Source organism: Panulirus ornatus, chromosome 2, assembly GCF_036320965.1.
Source record: "Panulirus ornatus isolate Po-2019 chromosome 2, ASM3632096v1, whole genome shotgun sequence".
Taxonomy (NCBI): Eukaryota; Metazoa; Arthropoda; class Malacostraca; order Decapoda; family Palinuridae; genus Panulirus; species Panulirus ornatus.
The window spans coordinates 28204468-28224690 of NC_092225.1; the positions used below are offsets into that span (position 1 = coordinate 28204468).

General features: G+C 37.8%; 1 protein-coding gene across 2 annotated transcripts; it reads left to right on the plus strand.

Annotated features, from left to right (window-relative positions):
- The first annotated feature begins 567 nt into the window (after window positions 1–567).
- On the plus strand, window positions 568–18164 carry LOC139755097 (uncharacterized protein KIAA0825 homolog). 2 transcript variants are annotated; one of them, XM_071673221.1, is made up of 13 exons: window positions 569–1421; window positions 3633–3829; window positions 4418–4524; window positions 5632–5847; window positions 7552–7770; window positions 8802–8966; window positions 9447–9545; window positions 10849–10929; window positions 11585–11794; window positions 12617–12810; window positions 14667–14799; window positions 16030–16206; window positions 16619–18164. In XM_071673221.1, exons 1-13 carry the CDS (start codon window positions 823–825, stop codon window positions 16829–16831), a joined length of 2610 nt encoding a protein of 869 aa, XP_071529322.1. In that variant the 5' UTR covers window positions 569–822; the 3' UTR covers window positions 16832–18164. The 2 variants fall into 2 exon arrangements, with proteins under 2 accessions (XP_071529332.1, XP_071529322.1); XM_071673231.1 differs by lacking the exon at window positions 9447–9545 and having other exon boundaries at window positions 568–1421.
- The last annotated feature ends 2059 nt before the right edge of the window (window positions 18165–20223 follow it).

The window sequence follows — 20223 nt, forward strand, 5'->3', positions numbered from 1 at the left end:
CAATCACTTTCCTCTCTTCCTACACGTACACATGCCTTACATCCTCGATAAAAACTTTTCACTGCTTCTAACAACTTGCCTCCCACAACTTGCATATACATCATAGTATATCAAGAAAATTTTTGCTTATTCCAATTTATGATTTGGTTTGTGAATTAACACCAAGCTGAGAATATGAGGGATGATTTGTCCATTTCTAAGTTTAATGCTAGATACATGTCTTAAAGTGTGAATGAGTATTTTCTCTACCATTGAAGGTATCACAGTGAAACATAAGTATTTAGGCAAACTGATATTTTTCCTAATTTTTCAACAGACTGGTGTACTGACAATCCATCTTGGCAGCATTGGAACATATGTCATCAACAAGCAAACCCCAAATAAACAGATCTGGCTCTCGTCTCCTTTTAGTGGCCCAAAAAGATATGATTTTGTAAATGGGGTGTGGGTGTACAAACACAATGGAGAAACACTGCATCACCTGTTAAGTCGGGAGCTGTCAAAAGTGTTCAAAACTGACATTGATTTTTCCACTTGTGCATATGGAGGCAACAGCTCTGATTAGCTCATCCATTTAAAGTTTCCTATTATATATGTTGTATTTGTAAATAGTACAGTTGCTAATAATTTATATGTAGTTGTGAATAAGAAATCAGAAGAGCTGTGTGAAAAATTGTGCTTCTTATGAATCTGTGATCAGTTTGTTACACAAAAAATAAATGTCATAGTTTATGTTAAAGATATTTTGCTATAAAATGTTGTATCCCAAAAACGGTTGAAGCTAATGAAAAGTATTTGAAAATAAATAGTTTATGTTGAAAAATGTCAGGTGGAGATGTAACAAAGCTTATCAGTGCTGTTAAGGATGGACTGCATGCTGAATGGGCTGAATATAAGAAATCAAAAGAAGTTAAGGCAAAGCCTGTCTGTGTGTTTGCCATTGGCGGTCAGCGGGACACTCCTGTATCAGCATTGGCGAGCATCAGTGCTGGAGTATTTGAGTGGGAGGAATGTTTAAAGCATACAGTTAACCCAACTGTAGACAAGGCTAGAGGTGTTCTGCCCAGTGATATCATGGTAGGGGCAGAGGGGCAGGTGTCACTCTATCCTGTCCGGCGTCATGTCCCTGTTGAGGCAGGTGCTTCCACTTCAGGGAGCACCATATCATCTTCAAAAGCAGAGGAACCTAAAGTTGTTCCTACAATTGCTCTTGGAAAAAATAAACCCCAGTCACCCAGGGCAATGTTGATGGCTACTATGGAACAGTCAGCAAACTACATGTTAGATCATGTGAAAAGAGTGAGTGAAAGTGCCTTTATAGCTGGAAACAATAAAACCTTATTCATGTGCCTGGCCTCAGCTGCTCTGGTGAGATGTCGACTCAATGCCTATAAAGACATCCTAAAGCAACCAACTTCAAAGTGAGTCACTGCTTCTTTAAGTTGTTTCATGAGGATTTGAGATAAATTTTTGTCATTTTTCCTTCTCATGTTTTGGTTTTTGAACATATATACCACTTAACCATTCTCGTTCTTTCTAATAGTATCTTGTAGTATGCAAAGGGATAAGAGCACACAGCACTTTAAACATCCTAGACCCAGAGGAGTAATCTCTTCAGGCTCACTTTTTGTGTAACCACAATTGCCTTTGGATTCCTGTCCACTGTGAATGTAGTAGCCTTGTTACCCTAAGCAGATTATAGAATTGCCAGAATGGACCGCACGCCACATTCTCACTCACTTAACATGGTAATATGTGTGCTCTTTCTCTTTCATCTACTATGCATTTTGACCCTTCACCTCCAACAGGATGTGCCCAGTAGAAATCTTTGTACAAGTTCCATGTTGTTGACTCTCCCCATTTCAATCTTTCCCATAATGAGTGTTCTTTATGACTGCAGACTCCCTAGTTGGGTTTGTTACATGTAGTGGGCAGCTAGTTCAGCTTTAGCACAGTGATCTTTTTTTAGTCCCTTTCCTTGTGTTGGCATTTTTGTAGCATGCATTCCTCCTTCAACAGGAATGGCCATTTTGAGACAATTCTTTGTCAGCTGAGGATTGGTAATACTCCATTGACTGATGGTCAGTCTAAACCACTGTGGTATAATGGTTGATATTGCTGAGCATGGCACATTCACAGGCCACCCAGGGGCCAAGTTTGCATAGTTTCAAATCCTGGTCATGGCGGGCAGCCCACTGTTAACCCAGCAGTTCATTCTCCCCTAAGGGCTGGTCGAGAAAATGGTTACCTGGCTTAGGCCATGCATCTGATGTGCCCTTACACTGAGATAGTTATATGTCCATCAAAGGAATTTCCCCCTCATTCCTTCCTGGTGATCAAGCTTCTTAATCAGCATCTTATGCAGTACTATGTGAAATACTTTCTGGCAGTGTAGATGCAAACAATCCATCCAGTCTCTCCTTTTGTCCAGGCAGAGCTCACACTCTTAAAGAGATCTAATGGGTTTGATACATATGACTTCCTTTCCCAAAAACCATGCTGTCTGTCAGGTCATTTGCCCTTTGCAGAAACTCGTCCATTTGCATTTTAATTATCTTTTCCAAAATCTTACAGCCCACACTTGTCAGTGAGACAGGTCTATAGTTCAGTGTCTGTCCCAGGTCCTCTTTCCTATAGATATAACGTTTGCCCTTTTCCATGTTTCATTGCTGTACCTTTCAAGATTTTCTAAGTGATGGGCATAGTTGCTTTATGCTCCTATTCATGACACAACTGTATAGTCTGCTTCTGGTGTTGTAAGAAAAACTCCATGGTATTGTCTGGTATGTATGCTATCATCTTTCCTTCGATCTTGTTATGAGACAGAAACTGTTTCAGAGGTAAGTTGTGGGAATTTACTGAGTTATTATCCTGATACAAACTGTCGTCCTCTCCAGTGAGGTTGTTCCTCATTCTGAGTTTTAAAAAACATCTGTGAAATGATCAAAGATTAGCATGTGCCCATGATATGAGGTTGTGATGTGGACTGACTTTTGAACAAACTCCTTTGCAAAGTCCTGGTAGGTTTTCATGTTTTCTGTCTTATGTACAGTGTTCGTAAGTGCCATACCATCTATAACAAAGACTCTTCTCTGTTCATCATTGCAATTAGGGGATGGCTTTCTTGGATAATCTTTTGATTCCTGCCATGAGATTGTATCTTGGGTATCAGGATTTTTTCTTTACTGGTTCCTCAGTGGCATGCATCAGTTCAAATATGTCATAATCCAGCAACAAGGCACCATATTGATGATTAATAATACCTTTAAGGTCATTCACAAAGGGTAAGCATAGGCTGATGCCTCCTTACTACAGTATTGAGGGAAGACTGAGTCCTGCCCTGTATATTTATAAGAAATATCTCTCAAGCTTGCAGGATACTGCCTTAGAGAGGTAAAGGTTTTCAGTTTTCTAACCCTGTCTCTTTTCCTGTGGTGATACCTTCATGGATAAAGAAGGGCAAGGAATTTGTCCAGCAAAATGTACCTATAATTTGATAGTCCTCACATGAATTAATTACATCACAAATTATGGAAGTCTTTTAATTCAGGTAAATGTCTCTAGTGGAAGTTTTTCCAGATAAATTTTATGAAAATTGGGATATGTATTATTAATGAGTGTGTCTGCTTCAGGAATCTGACAGCTGCCCTTGGTCGATGTGGTGAAGTTGTAGAATTCATGATGCAGAACATCTTGAGTTACAATTGTGACCTCCTTCATTCATCGCTTCTGCATGATGCTCCCAGCCATGATTGGAGGAACCCAAAGTCATATCATGAAAATGGGAGGTCATCTTTGACTCTTCAGATGTGGGCATTTTATATGCAAGGTATCACAGTAATTTCAGTCCTAGGGCTTCTAGCCTTTCATGTGTTAATGTTAAAAGCTGTTGTAACCTTGTTAAAAGTGATACTGTATCAGTTATGGAAGGACTTGTACTGTTGTCTGCCTTATTGAAATGCCTCTAAAAGTTGTCAAGTACCTGAAGTATTGAAGGTTTGATGTATAATTTCTAAATATGACAAGATCCTGCTGGACCACAGTTGCTAGTAGATCTTAATGTTTTAAGTGAAATGCCCACCAGCTATCCATTAAAAACCTCCTCATTTGCTTATTCTGAATCCTTTCCTCATTACTTCTTTTACCTGTGTCATGTCTGTTCAGTAAATTGTTTCATATCAAAATTTAGTCTTTAGTAAATTATGATAAAAGAAAGATAAGTAAATGCAACCTGATTTGTTCATTCAGTCAAGAAAAGGTATCTTTCTTCATCAAGGTTATTTTGTTAATATATACAAACTTAATGTCTGACTTCATGTCATGTTTATAAGATATATACAGTACAGTATATTTTTATGTTTAAAGTTTTAGCGATATGCATAGGCTGTCAGTACAAGAATTATTGTGTTTATGGCAGGTGTTCGGAATGACTTGTGGAGGTACACTTCACCACGCATTAGTGAGAGCATTTTGGCCAGTATATTTACTGACACGCTCAGTCTCCTAGTGACAAGATATGCTCAGGTAAGCATAAATGTGCTTCAGTATGATTTTTGACATTTAAGTGAGGGAGAAAAAATGTGCCTTCATCCGCATCTTATTCTTTGTTTATGTTGAATTGAACTGTTCTTCTTTGTTACATTTCATGATATAGTGCTGATTTTTCAGCCTGGGAAAATAAGGATTCCTTTTGAGTTTTTTAACACTCGCAGTGCTACTCCCTGATATTGGCAAATCACTCACTGACACATAGGATAAGATGGTTTCAGTGAACTCCTGAAGCACATCTACCCTGCATGTTAGAGCATTAATCAACTTTAGCAGTCAGTGTCTTCTCCAGGATCCATCCGCTCTGACACAACTTCACATGTAGGAGAAATTCAACCGCAGTCCCATCCACTCCATCATATGTGAGGCTTTTGTCTCACCTTCTGTTTTCACCAGAACGTCCCACAGCTGCCACCCACTTATCGAACACAGTCAGTGGTCCTTCAGAATACTAACTACTTCCTCTTCTCCTCATTTCTGCCAGTTACAATTCTCTTATGTGCCCCTTCACTGATGTTCCCATTTGATTCCTTGTTTTTCTCAAACTGTTAACCCCTTTCCAAACTATACTCTTATTCTTCCTGAAGTTTGCTGGTACTCACTTACCTCAACTCACATTTGCCCTCTTTTTCAGTCCCTACACCTTCTCTTGACTTCCTGTCATTCTATAGTACAACTCCCAATCCTTTGCACTCCTTTGCAAAGAATGCCCATATACATTTCTGTCCTCTTCCACTGGCGATCTATCTTCACACTATTCACCACCCTTTCTTATACATCCATATCCCACTTTCCACATGCCACTCACTTAACCCACATATTCAAGCATTAGTGTAATAGTATGTAAGATTTGGAAGATTCACAAGAGTGCTACATTTATTAAAAGAATCTGCAAAATTATTGAAATATAATACTCTTGACTACAGATTTCTATTAGAAATTTGATGTGCATTTCAGTCATTGATGTATTTCAACATTTGTATTGGTCATGGTCTTCTTCATTTCCATCATATCTGTATCTAATTGATCATGAGTGTATTTTATATTTAGCTGCAGCTTTGTGTAAATAATTGTCTCTTGCAGATTGAACCAAGTGATATGAGGATGATGCAGTACTCAGCAGATATAGTGGCAATATTGACAATAGTTGCAGCCTTCTTACCATCTCTCATTACCTCTCCAACAATGCTCTTCTCTGTACGGATCCATGAATCTGTTGCATTGCCCATTCATCGTCGAGCAGATTTGTTGCTGAAAATTGCATCCTTGAAATATGCTCCTATTGAAAATGTGTCCCGGGTAGGTTATTGCAATTATTATGAAATTTTTTTACCAGAATCCTGATTTTTCAAAATATGAATATACTTGTATCTTTTTATAATTTTTTTTTTAACAAACATGAGCTTGACACCTTCATAACAACGTACTGGTTTGTAGTTGAAATTATTGCTCTGATTAAATCTTGATACATATTGTTTTAGTGACAAGATTTTTATTTTATCACATGCTATTATTCTAGGTGTATTAAAACCTTGAAGAAAGTAGGTGTCCAGGACTTAGACAATCTCCATGAGTTAGATATCTGGAGCTAGTGATGAAATCGGGATCAGAGTGCACTGGATCAGGGCAGGGCGAATGAAATAATGAAGCTTTAGAGATGGCAGTATTCTGTGTTGGAAATAACAATGTGGGAAACCTACGGGTTGTTAAGATGGAAGTTTTAAGAAAGCCCAGAGTTTCTGGGATAAGTGTATAATAGTCATCTTTAGTTCATGCCTTGCATCTATACAACATCCCTAAGAATTCTATATCTTCAAACATACCCATTTTCACCTTCCCAAATAACAACCTCTCTTTCCACACATTTGTCAAGCCCCCAGAATCTTCACTCCATCACTCACCCGTGACTCACTTCTGCTTTCATGGTTCTTTTTGCTGCCATGTCTACTCCCAGGTATCTAAAACGCCTCACTTCCTAATAATTTTCTTCGTTTAGGCTCACTTCCTAAACTCCCTTAAACTCAGTCACCATCCTTTGCAGTTTCTCACTTGAATCTGCTACTATTTCCATGTCATCAGCAAACAACAACTGACACACTTCCAAGGACTCTCTTATCCCCTACATGATTCAAACCTACCCCTCTTGAAGACTCTAGCATTTACCCCACCTCACCACCCAATCCATAAACAAATTAACATCTAAAGTGATATCACACATCCCTTCTGCAGACCTGCCTTCACCTGGAACTACTCACCCTCCTCTCTATCTACTTGTGCCTTACTCTCTGCCTTACTCTCTTGACAAAAACTGCTTCTAATAGCTTTTCTCGTATATTATATATTCATAACACCTACATGTAACTGGTGTTTTAGTAGTGAAATAAACACAAGCACCTTTGAAATGAAATTGTGGATTTAGATTTTTGAGATGTGAAAAAATAGTTCACATCACTAGAGAGTTGGATATCAGAGATATCAGAAGTACAATCAGGTGTGACAGAAAGACTGAATGTTGATGAAATGAATAGTGAAATAATCAGGTTTGTCTAAAGAGATAGGCTCTTGGGATGGGTTAGTGCTCTTAATTCTCACACCCTCTCTTGTTCACAGCAGAATTAGATTGAACTCTGTAGATTCTATGCATCCTGTGAAAAAGATTGGAGACTGTCTTTGAATTATAATCATTCATATTTAGATCTGAAATAAAAGGGAGAGTAAGAAAAAGAATGAGAGGCTAAGTTGAAAGAGAGAAGGATAAATGTATGGTTTAGATATATTTTTAATGAGACAGAATGCAAAGCAAGTAATGTTAACATGGAGATCCTGTGGATCATTCCAGGCAACGCATTATGACATGTTCAAGACAGTTGTACAGTACTTTCCTTTTTTATCGCTGTCTACAACCAACTACTTTTATCGGAGGATCATATAGAAATAATTATGTATGTTTGGTATAAAGGTAATTATGGCCAGACATGAATGGTAAATTTCCTTCATTTTCAGGTATTTCAAAAAGGGTTTGACAGTGCGGTGAAGAGAAACAGTTACCCAGACTCCCCAACCAGTATAGACTCAACCCCAGCCTGGCTCACCTTTTTGAACCCAATCCTATTTCCCCAAGGCAAATCTTCACTTGCAAACATAGAGGATAATGTAGTCGTGTATCTCACTTTGCTTACTGCAGCAAGTCGACCCCAGCCACAGTATCCTCTCCTCATTCGGGTATGTCAATGTCTGTCCTTAGTATAAACTTTATGACATGTGGCTCTATCTTTTCTCATTAATGCCGTTGAAGTTTTTTGTTTTCTGATCATAAGAATGAGTGACATTTAAGATCATCTCATGGGCTACTACCAGGGCCTAATTGGACCATATTTTCTGGATATTGACCATGTGACCAAAATCACTTGATTTTTTGATATTGGAATCTTTCTTTATAAACAAGGTTATGGCTATACACAACAGCTCATGTGGCCAGGTGTTTCAGACATGGAGATAATTGCTCTGGAACAGATGTCTAAACTAAGCAATTGTTGCCCTGCTACATTGGAGGTTAATCCCAACAACTAGAGTCCCCCTCCAATTGATCATGACTAGTTTCAGAAGTGCTTTGAATTATGCTTGTAAATTGCTCCACAGCAGTACAGTTAGGTCTCACTTAATGAGCATTCATTCAACAAAAATTTGGTTTAACAAGCTTAGTATCTTAGGATATGGAATCTCACTGAATGAGTATCCATTTGATTTAGTGAGCAATAGTTCTGGGTTAACTGAATTGCAGGCCAACTTATCCACCTTCACTGACCAAGGAACTTAGGCAGTCTGGAGATTTAGACCCCTCTGTCTAAATATTGGCAATGGCAACTGCAACTCTGTACTGTACATAAATGATAATAGGTTGGTTGATTAAAGGTAAGGGATGAGTGGGTACAGTAAAGCATCATTTTCTATATCCTTTTGGGTTGCTTTACTTTTTTTAAATATGGAATGGTTTGGTGAGCCAGTGATAGTGGATATTGGGATGATTCTAGAAATAGCCATTTTCTCTGTAGGTGAATAAATATTTTGTAACAGCTGTTTTCTTTTCGTTTACCATACTTTTATGAAGTACTAAATAAATACCTTGAAGACAGAAAGTGATAACAAACATGAAATAGTTCTTGGGCTGCTATCACTTTTAGTTAAAGTCAGGAATAGTAAATGAGATGGTTTTTGGGATAGTATTTGATTTATGACGTGCATTCTTTTTCCAGGGTCTGTTGATGCGTCAGTATCTTAGCACAAAGATACTGATGACAGGTTTGCAAGATGCCCAGGGCCAAGTTACCGCAGGAAAGCCTTGTGGGGGGCCTATGTGTATGCCACATCTATGTACACCCCCTCTTATTGCTCATACTGTATATGCAGCACTTGCACAGGTATATCATGAAATATTTTATCAGAAATCACTATCTATCTATCTGTCTTTATCTTGGATGGCCATTTTCAATAAAATTCCCTCAGTACCACTTTTTATCCTGAAGCACCTCACTCTTAACAGGCCACTAGCAGAGGGCAACTCTAGTGCAGTGTTTTCAGAGCCTTGTACCTAATGTTTCTTACCATCTGCTTCTACATAATGTGTCTACCTGATGTTCCTGCTTCATGTTCCCACCTACTACTTCTGCTTAATGTTCCCAGCTAATGCTTCTATCTAACGGTTTACTAATATCTTTTGTTTCTGCCATATTTCCGAAACACATGGCTAGTGCATGGTGTTTGCCACAGAAAAATTTAAAATTACGAAGAACTAGTTGTGTGATTTAAGTGTTGTCAAAAATCACTGGTTACTGAGTAAAAATATTCATATTTAGGAAGGTCCCTCACCTCAGTAACTAATTACTATTCAATTCTTATAGATTCTGGTGAAGTGTGTGGACTGGACTCCCGCTCTAAGTAAGTTGATAAGTCCTGGAATCAAGCAGTCTGGCTTGTGGGATTCTCTTGACCGCACTCAGGTTTGTGATATATCACCCATTTTCATAATTTTGACATTTTGTAAAACATATTTCTTCATGCATTAAATGGTCTTTTCCAACATCAGTCAAAAGACCTCCAGACTGGACTGTTTAGACCCGATCCCTCAAAATACATATGGCTTGTTGAACCATGGAACACATAGGAAGCTAGATTTGTAACTAATCTCTTTGCCTTTTCTCTTCTTTATTGTTGGCAGACACCACATGAACCAACATTTATTCAACTTTCTTCCATGATTTCAAAGTCATGGAGTCAGTCCAGTTATCCAAGAAGCTTGCAACAAATGTGTAGGATAGCGATCATATTTGTGTATAATATTAGTTGAATTCAGGTGCTTCCATAGACTTTGCTCTTACCACAGATTTTAACTCGTTAGTTTGCAAATATGAAGCAGCTTTCAAAGAAGTTGAAAGAATCATCATTTTCCTGAATTACCTATTGCTGCAGGTGATTACAGCTTACCTTCTTGTTCCAGGAGACCCTTCTGTCCTTGAATATACATATAAATTTTCCTTCTTTTATCATATGTGATCGCCATTTACTACATTAGTGAAGTATCGCTACAGATACAGAAATGTCCTCATTCTCTTGCATCTTTCTCTAGCTTTTAAGTGCAATGCACTGAAACCAGGGACCTTTGAGAGGTGTTAGAAATCTCAAAGGGAGGAATGCTTTGAAAAGTGTAGAGTAGGACTGATCTAAGACCATTGTCAGACAGTACCTTATTGTAGACATGGTGGTTCTGCATCATGTGGCACAGGATTCCTCCTTCTAGAGTTGGTTTCTTTTGTATTAGTTTCCATGGATGCTGTCTCCCTACCTAGAATATTTCTTTTTTCAGAATCCTGCAGTTATGCTACATTTTCTAAGTTTAAAAAAGTGTCTTCTCTCGAGGGTGGTGCCCCACAAGCAGTTTTCAAGTTTTCCTACTATTTCCATATCATCCTCTCTTTTCCTTTTGAAAAATCTCTTTCTTTATCAGTGGTCACTTTTGGATTGAAGCACACGATCTGCAGTTTCTGATCTGCTTAGTGGATCAGTTGGTCAGGATGTCATTTTTGTGGTAGGTTCTGATTGCTTTAAGGCAGGCCCAAAATGAGTGTGATACTGCTACCATGGGTTAATGGTTAGTGATGGATGAGGAATGCTTGCACAACTGCACCAGTCAGATGGGATATTAGAAGGTCCTAACTCCCCAAAAATCCAAAGAATATTTCATTGTTTGTGGGACATTGCCTTAGAAAGAACTTTTTCACATTTGAAAATCTACATTTTTGTCAGGTATGGAATGTCCAGCGACCACCATGGCATCACATGCTTGTACAGCTTGTCACTCCAAGTGTGTCAGGAGTTATAGCAGAGGTATGTGATTGTCTTGTATTTTGCATTGAAACAATATATATGGGTTTTGAAAAAGTAATTTATTTTGATTTTTGAGTTATATTCTGTCATTTGTAATTCTGTTCCTATTTACATGAGGTGTGTTAGGAACTTGAATACTTAAAAGACAATATCTATCTTTTGGTTATGTGGGGTGTAATAAACTAATATTCACATTAATGCTACACTTAGTTTATTTCATGTAATGCACAGTGTTACAGAGCATGTATTTCCTTATAAGGTAAAATGAAATACGTATGGATAATGGAAGGCATACCACTGCTGTAATAAGTTTACCTAGGGTTTTGTTCTTGAATACCAACATGATGAACCTAAAGCTACAGATCTGAAATATCAGAAATTCTGTTCAGTTGTTAGTTTTCTTATCAAAATCTAGAAATAGAAAAGTGTATATGATATCTTTACTTGCATCTGGTGTTCATGCTACAAGCAAACTGGAAATCTAAAGCAAAACTGAGGTAGTGTAAGGGAGACATTAGTTTATCCTATGTCTTGTCCAAGCAGCTCATTTTTGGGGGGATTGTTGTCTCACACAGAAACTGGGCATAGAACATTGAATTGATAAAAACACATGAGTGATTATTAGGTGTGTTTTAATGTTACTCTTGGATAATAGGTGTTGCGAGCAGTTCCTCCACAACCACCAGCTAAACCAGCTCATCCCAGCCAATTGTCTGTACGTCTTGAACATCATTTAGCAGCCTGGACTTTACAGCTGCTCACAGGGATGGAAAGTGTTGCTGACAATGTGCCTCTTTCTGTCATATATGTTGCTCATACAATCAACTCGTACCTGCCTCCAACTATCAAGCCCACTGGGGGTCATGTAAGGGAACAGAATTTTTGTGCATGGTTACACATTTGTTGAACTGCCAACTAATGCTTATTTTCCCCAATTTCTGTTGTGATTAAGAGTTCCTGATATGAAGTTCCTTGAGACACATCAAACTTTGCAAATATAATGTTCACCTTACTAGTATTTCCTCTTTATCAGTGCCTGTTGTCTTCTCTGTGGCTGTTGGCACTTATTACATACAGTCTTTGTCATACTCTTGAGAAGTTTTTGTAGTCATACTTCCATTAACTCTTTCCATATCTAGCCATATTCTTGTTAGTATCTCTTTTCATTCATGTCACCATACTGAACAATTCTTTTATTTTGGGGTCATCATTAAAAAATGGTCTGTTTTACCAAGAGTAAACATTATGAATTGGAATAGATCTATCCTAGTCGTCCTTACCCAATTGTGTTTGGGTATCTTGATGCTTATTTTACTGAAGTTTTTCAACTTGCTTCCTTTTCATTGTATGCTTTGTTGTCATATTTTTAAAACATATTCATACTTCCTGAACTAAATGGATAGTATATAATCTTCAACATGATATATTTTTTGTCTTCTGTCATAACCAGTCATTCTCTCTCCTGTTAAATATCTAATTGCATTTTCATTTTATTTTGTGCACACCTTTGAGGCCTTTTTGTCTTTATTAGAACTTCATTGTTAACCAAAGAAACACGACTGTTGTATGCTATATTGAAGGTTCATATTAAACATTTTTGTAAATGCAACATTTTTTTAATCTTCAGTCAACCACCTTCTACTAAATATTTCCAGGTCTTTGTAAATTTTCTTATCCTGTGATACAGGTAATTACTCAGTTGGTTGTGAGTGCCCTATACTCGGCCATCAATTCTCGTACATCCTTGGATGAGTTAGGCGATTCTCCAGTCACAGATGGACAGTGGGATATGATGATTGCTGTTGGAGAGCGACTGTGTTCTTTGCATGATGGCAATTATGATACACACTTGAACCAGATGACACAGTCCCTGCTGGCACAGTGAGTATTATTACTTCACTTACTCCATCCTTATATACCTGCCTTATCAGGTTTATGGTCCCAGAGAATTTATTGAGCCCTGTATGGTTACTAGCTTTGCACTTTATCTTTGGGTTCATTTTCTTCTCAGATTCCATTTTGATTTCTTTGCTGACCACATGCACAAGTGCAGTATAATAACCTTTCTGAAGTGGAGTATCATATATCTTTTTTTTTCATACATATTCGCCTTATCCCACATTAGCGAGGTGGCATTAAGAACTGAGGAGTGAGACTTAGAGGGTATATCCTCAATTGGCCCACCTCGCCGTTCCTTCTTTTGGAAAATTATAAATGGGAGGGGAGGATTTCCAGCCCCCCACTCCCTCCCCTTTTAGTCACCTTCTACAATTGCAGGGAATATGTTCCAAAATATTGAAAGAGATCATACATCAAAGGTTTATCTTATGACTGTAGTGTACACAGTGATATGTTGGTGAAGTTTTCGTGATTGCCATATACTCATATTGCAAATTTGTGCCTCCACAATTCTATGCCCCCATGCAGATCCAGGTTCTTCAAGTCAGTCTCATCCATGAAATGAATTAATGTGAAAAGGTAAAAAGAAATGTGGTTCCTAAAAGGTGTGCCTGTAAGAACGTTTGCCCACCATATTGCAGCACCAAGCATTCACAAGCAGTTTGTTGCCACCAACAGCATCCTATATCACCCATTCTTCCCCTCATATTTACCTCAGTGAGACTTTGTATTAACTCTGTCTTTCATGGATTTTGTCCAGACTCCTTAGAAGTATGAGTGACAAGTACTCCAGTTGGTTCTGACAAGGAGAAAAGCTGAAAAATTATTTTAGTTGGAAGTGAAAATTATGATAATATGATGATTTGATGCAAGTCTGTCATTTGCCTCCAACATCAGAATGAAAGAAATGAGTGGTTTGCAAGTTAGACAATGCACTGATAGTACAGCACCCTTAAGTGCTATGGAGATAACTTGCACCAGAAGTGAGGTGATGGAAAATATGGATTGCATGTTAAATGTCTAGATTGAAGACCATATTGTAGAAGTAGTCTTAGCTACCATTAGAACCTATAGATTTTAGCTTTAACTTGCTTCTTTTCATTTTATTTCCATGTTTAACACAGAAATTATGACCAGAGATGGATTCAATATGGAAGCAATAATAGGTTCCATTGCAATGTGTGGATTTTCACCTTACTTGCTATAAGTGTTTTCTACTAAAGTTGTGATCTATGGGAATGAATCTTCAATGTACAGCAGAGTGTGTCTGTGTTATTTCCATTTTATCTTTTGAGAGAGGCTTGTTTTGTTGCCTCCTGCACAATCCTTATTATACTTTCTCTTCATTAAGAAATGTTCAGTTCTTTGAAGGAACCATTTTCCATATATATTTAGTGAGACATTTTATTATCCAACTTTAAATATTTAGCTGAGTAGAATGTAGGAAGTTGCTCATGAGCTCAAGATTTGAATAAAAAACAGAATTCAAAGTCTCCATTTCCCACTGTTAAGTGAAAGAAACTTAGTGTGCAAATATCCATCTAGAGGCTTTACTCAGTTCACAGAAATATCCATCTGGAGACATTAAGGGGTTAGTAAGTCACCATCTATTTATGCTATTCTGTTGAGCACAGTTAAACCTACCTTATCTGGTCATCCCCAGGCTCAGCACCCTCACTCATGTTTACCTCCAGTGTATAGAATCCTGTGTGAGATTATAAGACCTCTTTCTCTTCCAGCTCTCTTGCTCCACTAAGCATATTCCACCCCACAATTTAGCCTATTTTTATCATATTTATTTCCTATAAGCATCTCATACTATCACTTCATGCTTGCAGGCTTGAGGATATGGAAGATGAAGGTGAAGAAGATAGCCTTGATGATTACACAGATGAAGATGTGATAGAATCTGTGTGCACTGCCCTAGCCAACACTGTGCTATCATCTGTGCAGGGTCAACATGCACTGGTGGTTAGGATGAGTCTGTCTTTTTTCATAATATTGCTTTAGAGACCACAGTACTTTATTTTCTTTGGAGTGGAAGAAGTGGGGTTTATTATATGATTGATAGTCGATAAAGATATTTTGACTGAGGCATATAAATGCAGTCAGGATCAACTAATTCAGTTCGTTTAATATGTGAATAAATTTTTCTTTTAGCTTAGTTGACATTCAGTAGAACATATGCAGTAATTGTTCATCATCATTTAGCCAGACATTTGCATTTATATGAGTGTAATAAGCAAAACTCAATGGATTTTTGCATACATTTATGAAAACAGACTTGTAGATATTACGTTGGTCGAGTTTTTTGATGAATGAAATCCATGCACATTAGTGAAGTACAAGAGCACTTCGCTGGTTTACTTTGATGAGATAAAAGACATCAGTCTTATGAGATTCCTGTTTTACAAAGGAAGAATGCAATGGGATGTGAAATGTCTCACAATAGCATCAATATATATGTTATTTGAATTTATGCAAGGAAGCACTTTATGAAAGTTACTATCATACAAGATTTGGCTTGATGATAAAAGATATTAACAAATGTGCTTCACATTCCTGTTCTTGAAACTAAAGATGATTTGTACTTCTGTTGTCACGTATTTCTTGAGGCTTTTTTGAATAATGCCATAAAGATTAGAAAAGTAACAACAGCCCATTCAGGAAAAACTTTGCATTTTCTACAGTGTATTGCATACCGTAATCATGATAAAAATAATTGGTGTATGTTGAAGTTACTGCGTCAATACAGAAATTTAGGTGGGTATAGTGATGATTAGTAACAAAAAGTCTTGAATATATATTGCATGTGCTACTTTTCTTTGATTTAAGGAAAATACAGGATGGAAGGGACTCACCATAGTAGCTGTGGTATGTCACTTTATCACCCAAGGCCAAGAACTCACTGGTCTTAGGCTTGGGAAGATGTCAGTACTCAAACAGAAGTGGTATATATTTACCATTGGCTTTTACGTAGGGCTGACTTAAATGATGATTGACTAAATACACCTGAGGTACACTTTGTTCCATTTTATTCCTCCTTTCTCTGTATTTGATGCCATATCAAACCTTCCATAGGATGACCCTTCCTGCATCTGATATATACTTTTGTCTCACTGCATATGTTTTTTTAACACTTATCTTTCTCTTCTCTGACAGAACTCACCCGTTAGGCTTGTATATTGGTGTTTCTCACAGGTAATATGGGAGTTCCTCAGGAGAAATATGGAGTGGGTGCAGGAGTCCTTGGGTGTTCCTGCTATTCTTCCACTTACCTCTGAACACCCTCCAGCACAACTCATCTTTGATGCTGATCCCCCAATATACAACCCTCTCTTCTACTACAAAAGAGCCATCTACACTCGACTTGACCAGGTAAGGTGATCTTTGTGTTAAAGATGATAAGGCAGATAAACTGAGTTTGTTCCTTTGATCAAATTATGTCAGATTTTTTCCATTTTTTTTTTTCAGGATACCAAACACTTCTTTGTTTGAATAGAAATTTGCAATAAAGATGGTCAGAACTGAATCCTTAAAGGCAGCTTCCTTTCACTTTCAGTGAATTAGACTTTGGTGGAGTATGTATGATTTCTGATGCCAGAAGAGGCCAGTAACTATAATGGTTAGGGGAGATTTTTGGATGTACCATGCTCTGAATTTTGGAAGAGTCATGGGCAATAGGCAAAAACAGAGATTGATAGTGAATAAGAATAAGAGGTGTGTGCATATCAAGGTTTAATTTTGCATAAATGCTTTCTATTACTTCAGTATATACTATAACTTGCAGGAGAGCCTGATGAACTTCAAGGGAGACTGGGACACAGTGCTCTGGAGTGACTTAGGGTTGCCAAAGGATACCATCATTGACTTCATAAAGCAGAGACCAGAATTTCAAGAAGATGCTTTTCTCACAAAAAGCCAGAAATTAGCTGTGAAGAAACTGAAACCTTTCCTGTGTCATACAAATGATTCTGGAACAAAGCATGTAAACAAGAACTAAATAAAACAGTATCTGCATGATGTGGTCTAAGTGAATTTGATATCTTGCCATAGTATTTGTATATAACTTGTAAAGGGGCAGGATTAAACTCCTAAGTCACATTTTTCACTTTTTTGTTATAATAAATACATAAGGCCTTTATCCTTGTTACCTTTCTTAGAGATTTCAGTTCTCAAACTACACTTTTATTATATAACTTTATAGTTTAGCACCATATCCCCTGTCTGTGACTGTATCTCAAAACACTGGTTAGATGCCAATTTTTAGGTAGATTTGGCAGGCTTGCCAGGACTTTCTCCATGATTGGTGCTACACAGGTCTGAATCATCCACACGCACTAGAATAGCTCACTTTTACTTCTGTTAGGGGATTCTACCTTAGACTTTGGAATTTTCACAAAGGATATTTAGTGATTGATATATATGATAATAACTTTCAGCTTCTCATTTAGTTTCTCTTGAAAGTTAAGTTTTAAATGTATAATATGATCTGATAAGCACAACTCAACCCTCTCATAAACCCCATATTATGTACACTATCTATTATAGTCTTTTTCACATGGGACTTGCTACATCATACTCTTGTTAATCCTCTCCTATTTATCTTTTTTCTTGAGGCATCTATTTGCATCATTCTTCCCTGCTAATGTACATACTCTTTTTCCCTCCGTTATTTTCCTATTTTCCGCATGGAACCCTATCCTTACTTATCACTCCAACTTTACCTCTGAACTACCAGTTCATGTAGCCCATCACATAGAGCATCTCTTCTAAGACCTATTTTTTCATTGGTTCTTTCATTTATTCTCAAAAAATATCTTTAACCTTCTCTTTCCTGACTTTGCATGATGGACATGCAAGTATGTAATTTGAAACCTACTACACTTCAATTTCATATTTGATAATGTAGATATTACCCATTGGAAATTAAGTGTACTTTCAGGCCACTTATCAAAAATCCCAAACCCTTAGCCTTCTGTACCATGTTTTTTCAAGGCTTTATGTATTGGATTCTGAACACATGAATGAGAAAGATAATAACATTGTAGAGTATTAGGGAACTACATTGAATGCTGAAATTGCCCAGTTGATAAGAAACCTTTGTAGAAAAAAAAATGTGCTTGTGTCTAAGCACCATCTGAAAGAAAAAATTTCCTTTTCAAGAAATACCCCCTAGTGTAGCCATTATTCCCTACCTCATAAATTAGTTAATATTCACATAACCCCCTCAACCGACAAGTGGAAAAATGGGGCAGGGGTAGAGAGGATTATTAATATATCTCATGAAACACAGTAAATAAAGGAAATAACAAACAAATAAAAGATACCAGAGATGTGACTTTTATTTATTTTTAAATCCAGTAATTCTGCTTACAAAACGAATGTTATTTATTACACATAAACTTTAAATGGTGGTGTCTGGGACAGATGATGTAGACATCTCACACAACAGTCAAATTTTAGTAACATTACATCCATTTAGAAAATGGTGATCATTTTTTGCATTAGCTTTTCACCACAAATACCACCACTTTGTTTACTTGGCCATGATCTTTAAGCATGTTCTTGTGACAGCCATTTCAACTGGATCCTCTGCACATATCCTTAGGATATTTTCTCTAAATATCAACTTCAATTAAGAATATATGGTGTGGGAGGCAAGTTGTTAGAAGCAGTGAAAAGTTTTTATCGAGGATGTAGGGCATGTGTACGTGTAGGAAGAGAGGAAAGTGATTGGTTCTCAGTGAATGTAGGTTTGCGGCAGGGGTGTGTGATGTCTCCATGGTTGTTTAATTTGTTTATGGATGGGGTTGTTAGGGTGGTGAATGCAAGAGTTTTGGAAAGAGGGGCAAGTATGAAGTCTGTTGGGGATGAGAGAGCTTGGGAAGTGAGTCAGTTGTTGTTCGCTGATGATACAGCGCTGGTGGCTGATTCATGTGAGAAACTGCAGGAGCTGGTGACTGAGTTTGGTAAAGTGTGTGAAAGAAGAAAGTTAAGAGTAAATGTGAATAAGAGCAAGGTTATTAGGTACAGTAGGGTTGAGGGTCAAGTCAATTGGGAGGTAAGTTTGAATGGAGAAAAACTGGAGGAAGTAAAGTGTTTTAGATATCTGGGAGTGGATCTGGCAGCGGATGGAACCATGGAAGCGGCAGTGGATCGTAGGGTGGGGGAGGGGGCGAAAATTCTGGGAGCCTTGAAGAATGTGTGGAAGTCGAGAACATTATCTCGGAAAGCAAAAATGGGTATGTTTGAAGGAATAGTGGTTCCAAGAATGTTGTATGGTTGCGAGGCGTGGGCTATGGATAGAGTTGTGCGCAGGAGGATGGATGTGCTGGAAATGAGATGTTTGAGGACAATGTGTGGTGTGAGGTGGTTTGATCGAGTAAGTAACGTAAGGGTAAGAGAGATGTGTGGAAATAAAAAGAGCGTGGTTGAGAGAGCAGAAGAGGGTGTTTTGAAATGGTTTGGGCACATAGAGAGAATGAGTGAGGAAAGATTGACCAAGAGGATATATGTGTCAGAGGTGGAGGGAATGAGGAGAAGTGGGAGACCAAATTGGAGGTGGAAAGATGGAGTGAAAAAGATTTTGTGTGATCGGGGCCTGAACATGCCGGAGGGTGAAGGGAGGGCAAGGAATAGAGTGAATTGGATTGATGTGGTATACCGGGGTTGACGTGCTGTCAGTGGATTGAATCAGGGCATGCGAAGCATCTGGGGTAAACCATGGAAAGCTGTGTAGGTATGTATATTTGCGTGTGTGGACGTATGTATATACATGTGTATGGGGGTGGGTTGGGCCATTTCTTTCATCTGTTTCCTTGCGCTACCTCGCAAACGCGGGAGACAGCGACAAAGCAAAAAAAAAAAAAAAAATCAACTTCAATCAAAATTCTATTTTATAATGTTTAAATTCATCGTAAATGATAAAAAGTTCATATTGAAATACATTAATCTAAAAAAATCAAGTAAATTGTCAATATTGAAAAGTCAAACTAACCAATCAAACCAAAGGGCAGAACTTTGACATCAGATTAATCTGGATAGTCTAGCTAATCAGTCTGTCACCCCCTCATATCCAAGTCCTCACTTTAAGCAGGATTGCTATATGCAAAACTGCTATTTTGTGTGGAACTTCCTTGTACCAGTCCTTTTTATGCAGTCAAAATTTGCTATTATGCGATAGAAAGTATGGCAAAACTTCAGTGAAGGTTAGAAAGTAAGAGTGTTGGACTGCTGATTAAATATATAACTTTGTCCCTGACTACCCTACACAGAGGAGTGAAATATGCAGTGATGAGAATTGAGACGATACCCTCACTTGGTGGCTCACCAAATGTGCAAAATTGTGATATTAAATCTTTTACAGTAGGGAGGAAGCTCATGCTGCCCCCA

What these genes read in the sequence shown, in the direction of transcription:
- LOC139755097 (XM_071673221.1), top strand. Translation starts at nt 823, where the DNA reads ATGTCAGGTGGAGATGTAACAAAGCTTATCAGTGCTGTTAAGGATGGA. An exon ending in TAGTGACAAGATATGCTCAG is followed by an intron (nt 4,525 to 5,631) that starts GTAAGCATAAAT and finishes TGTCTCTTGCAG; the next exon opens with ATTGAACCAAGTGATATGAG. An exon ending in AGGGTCAACATGCACTGGTG is followed by an intron (nt 14,800 to 16,029) that starts GTTAGGATGAGT and finishes TGTTTCTCACAG; the next exon opens with GTAATATGGGAGTTCCTCAG.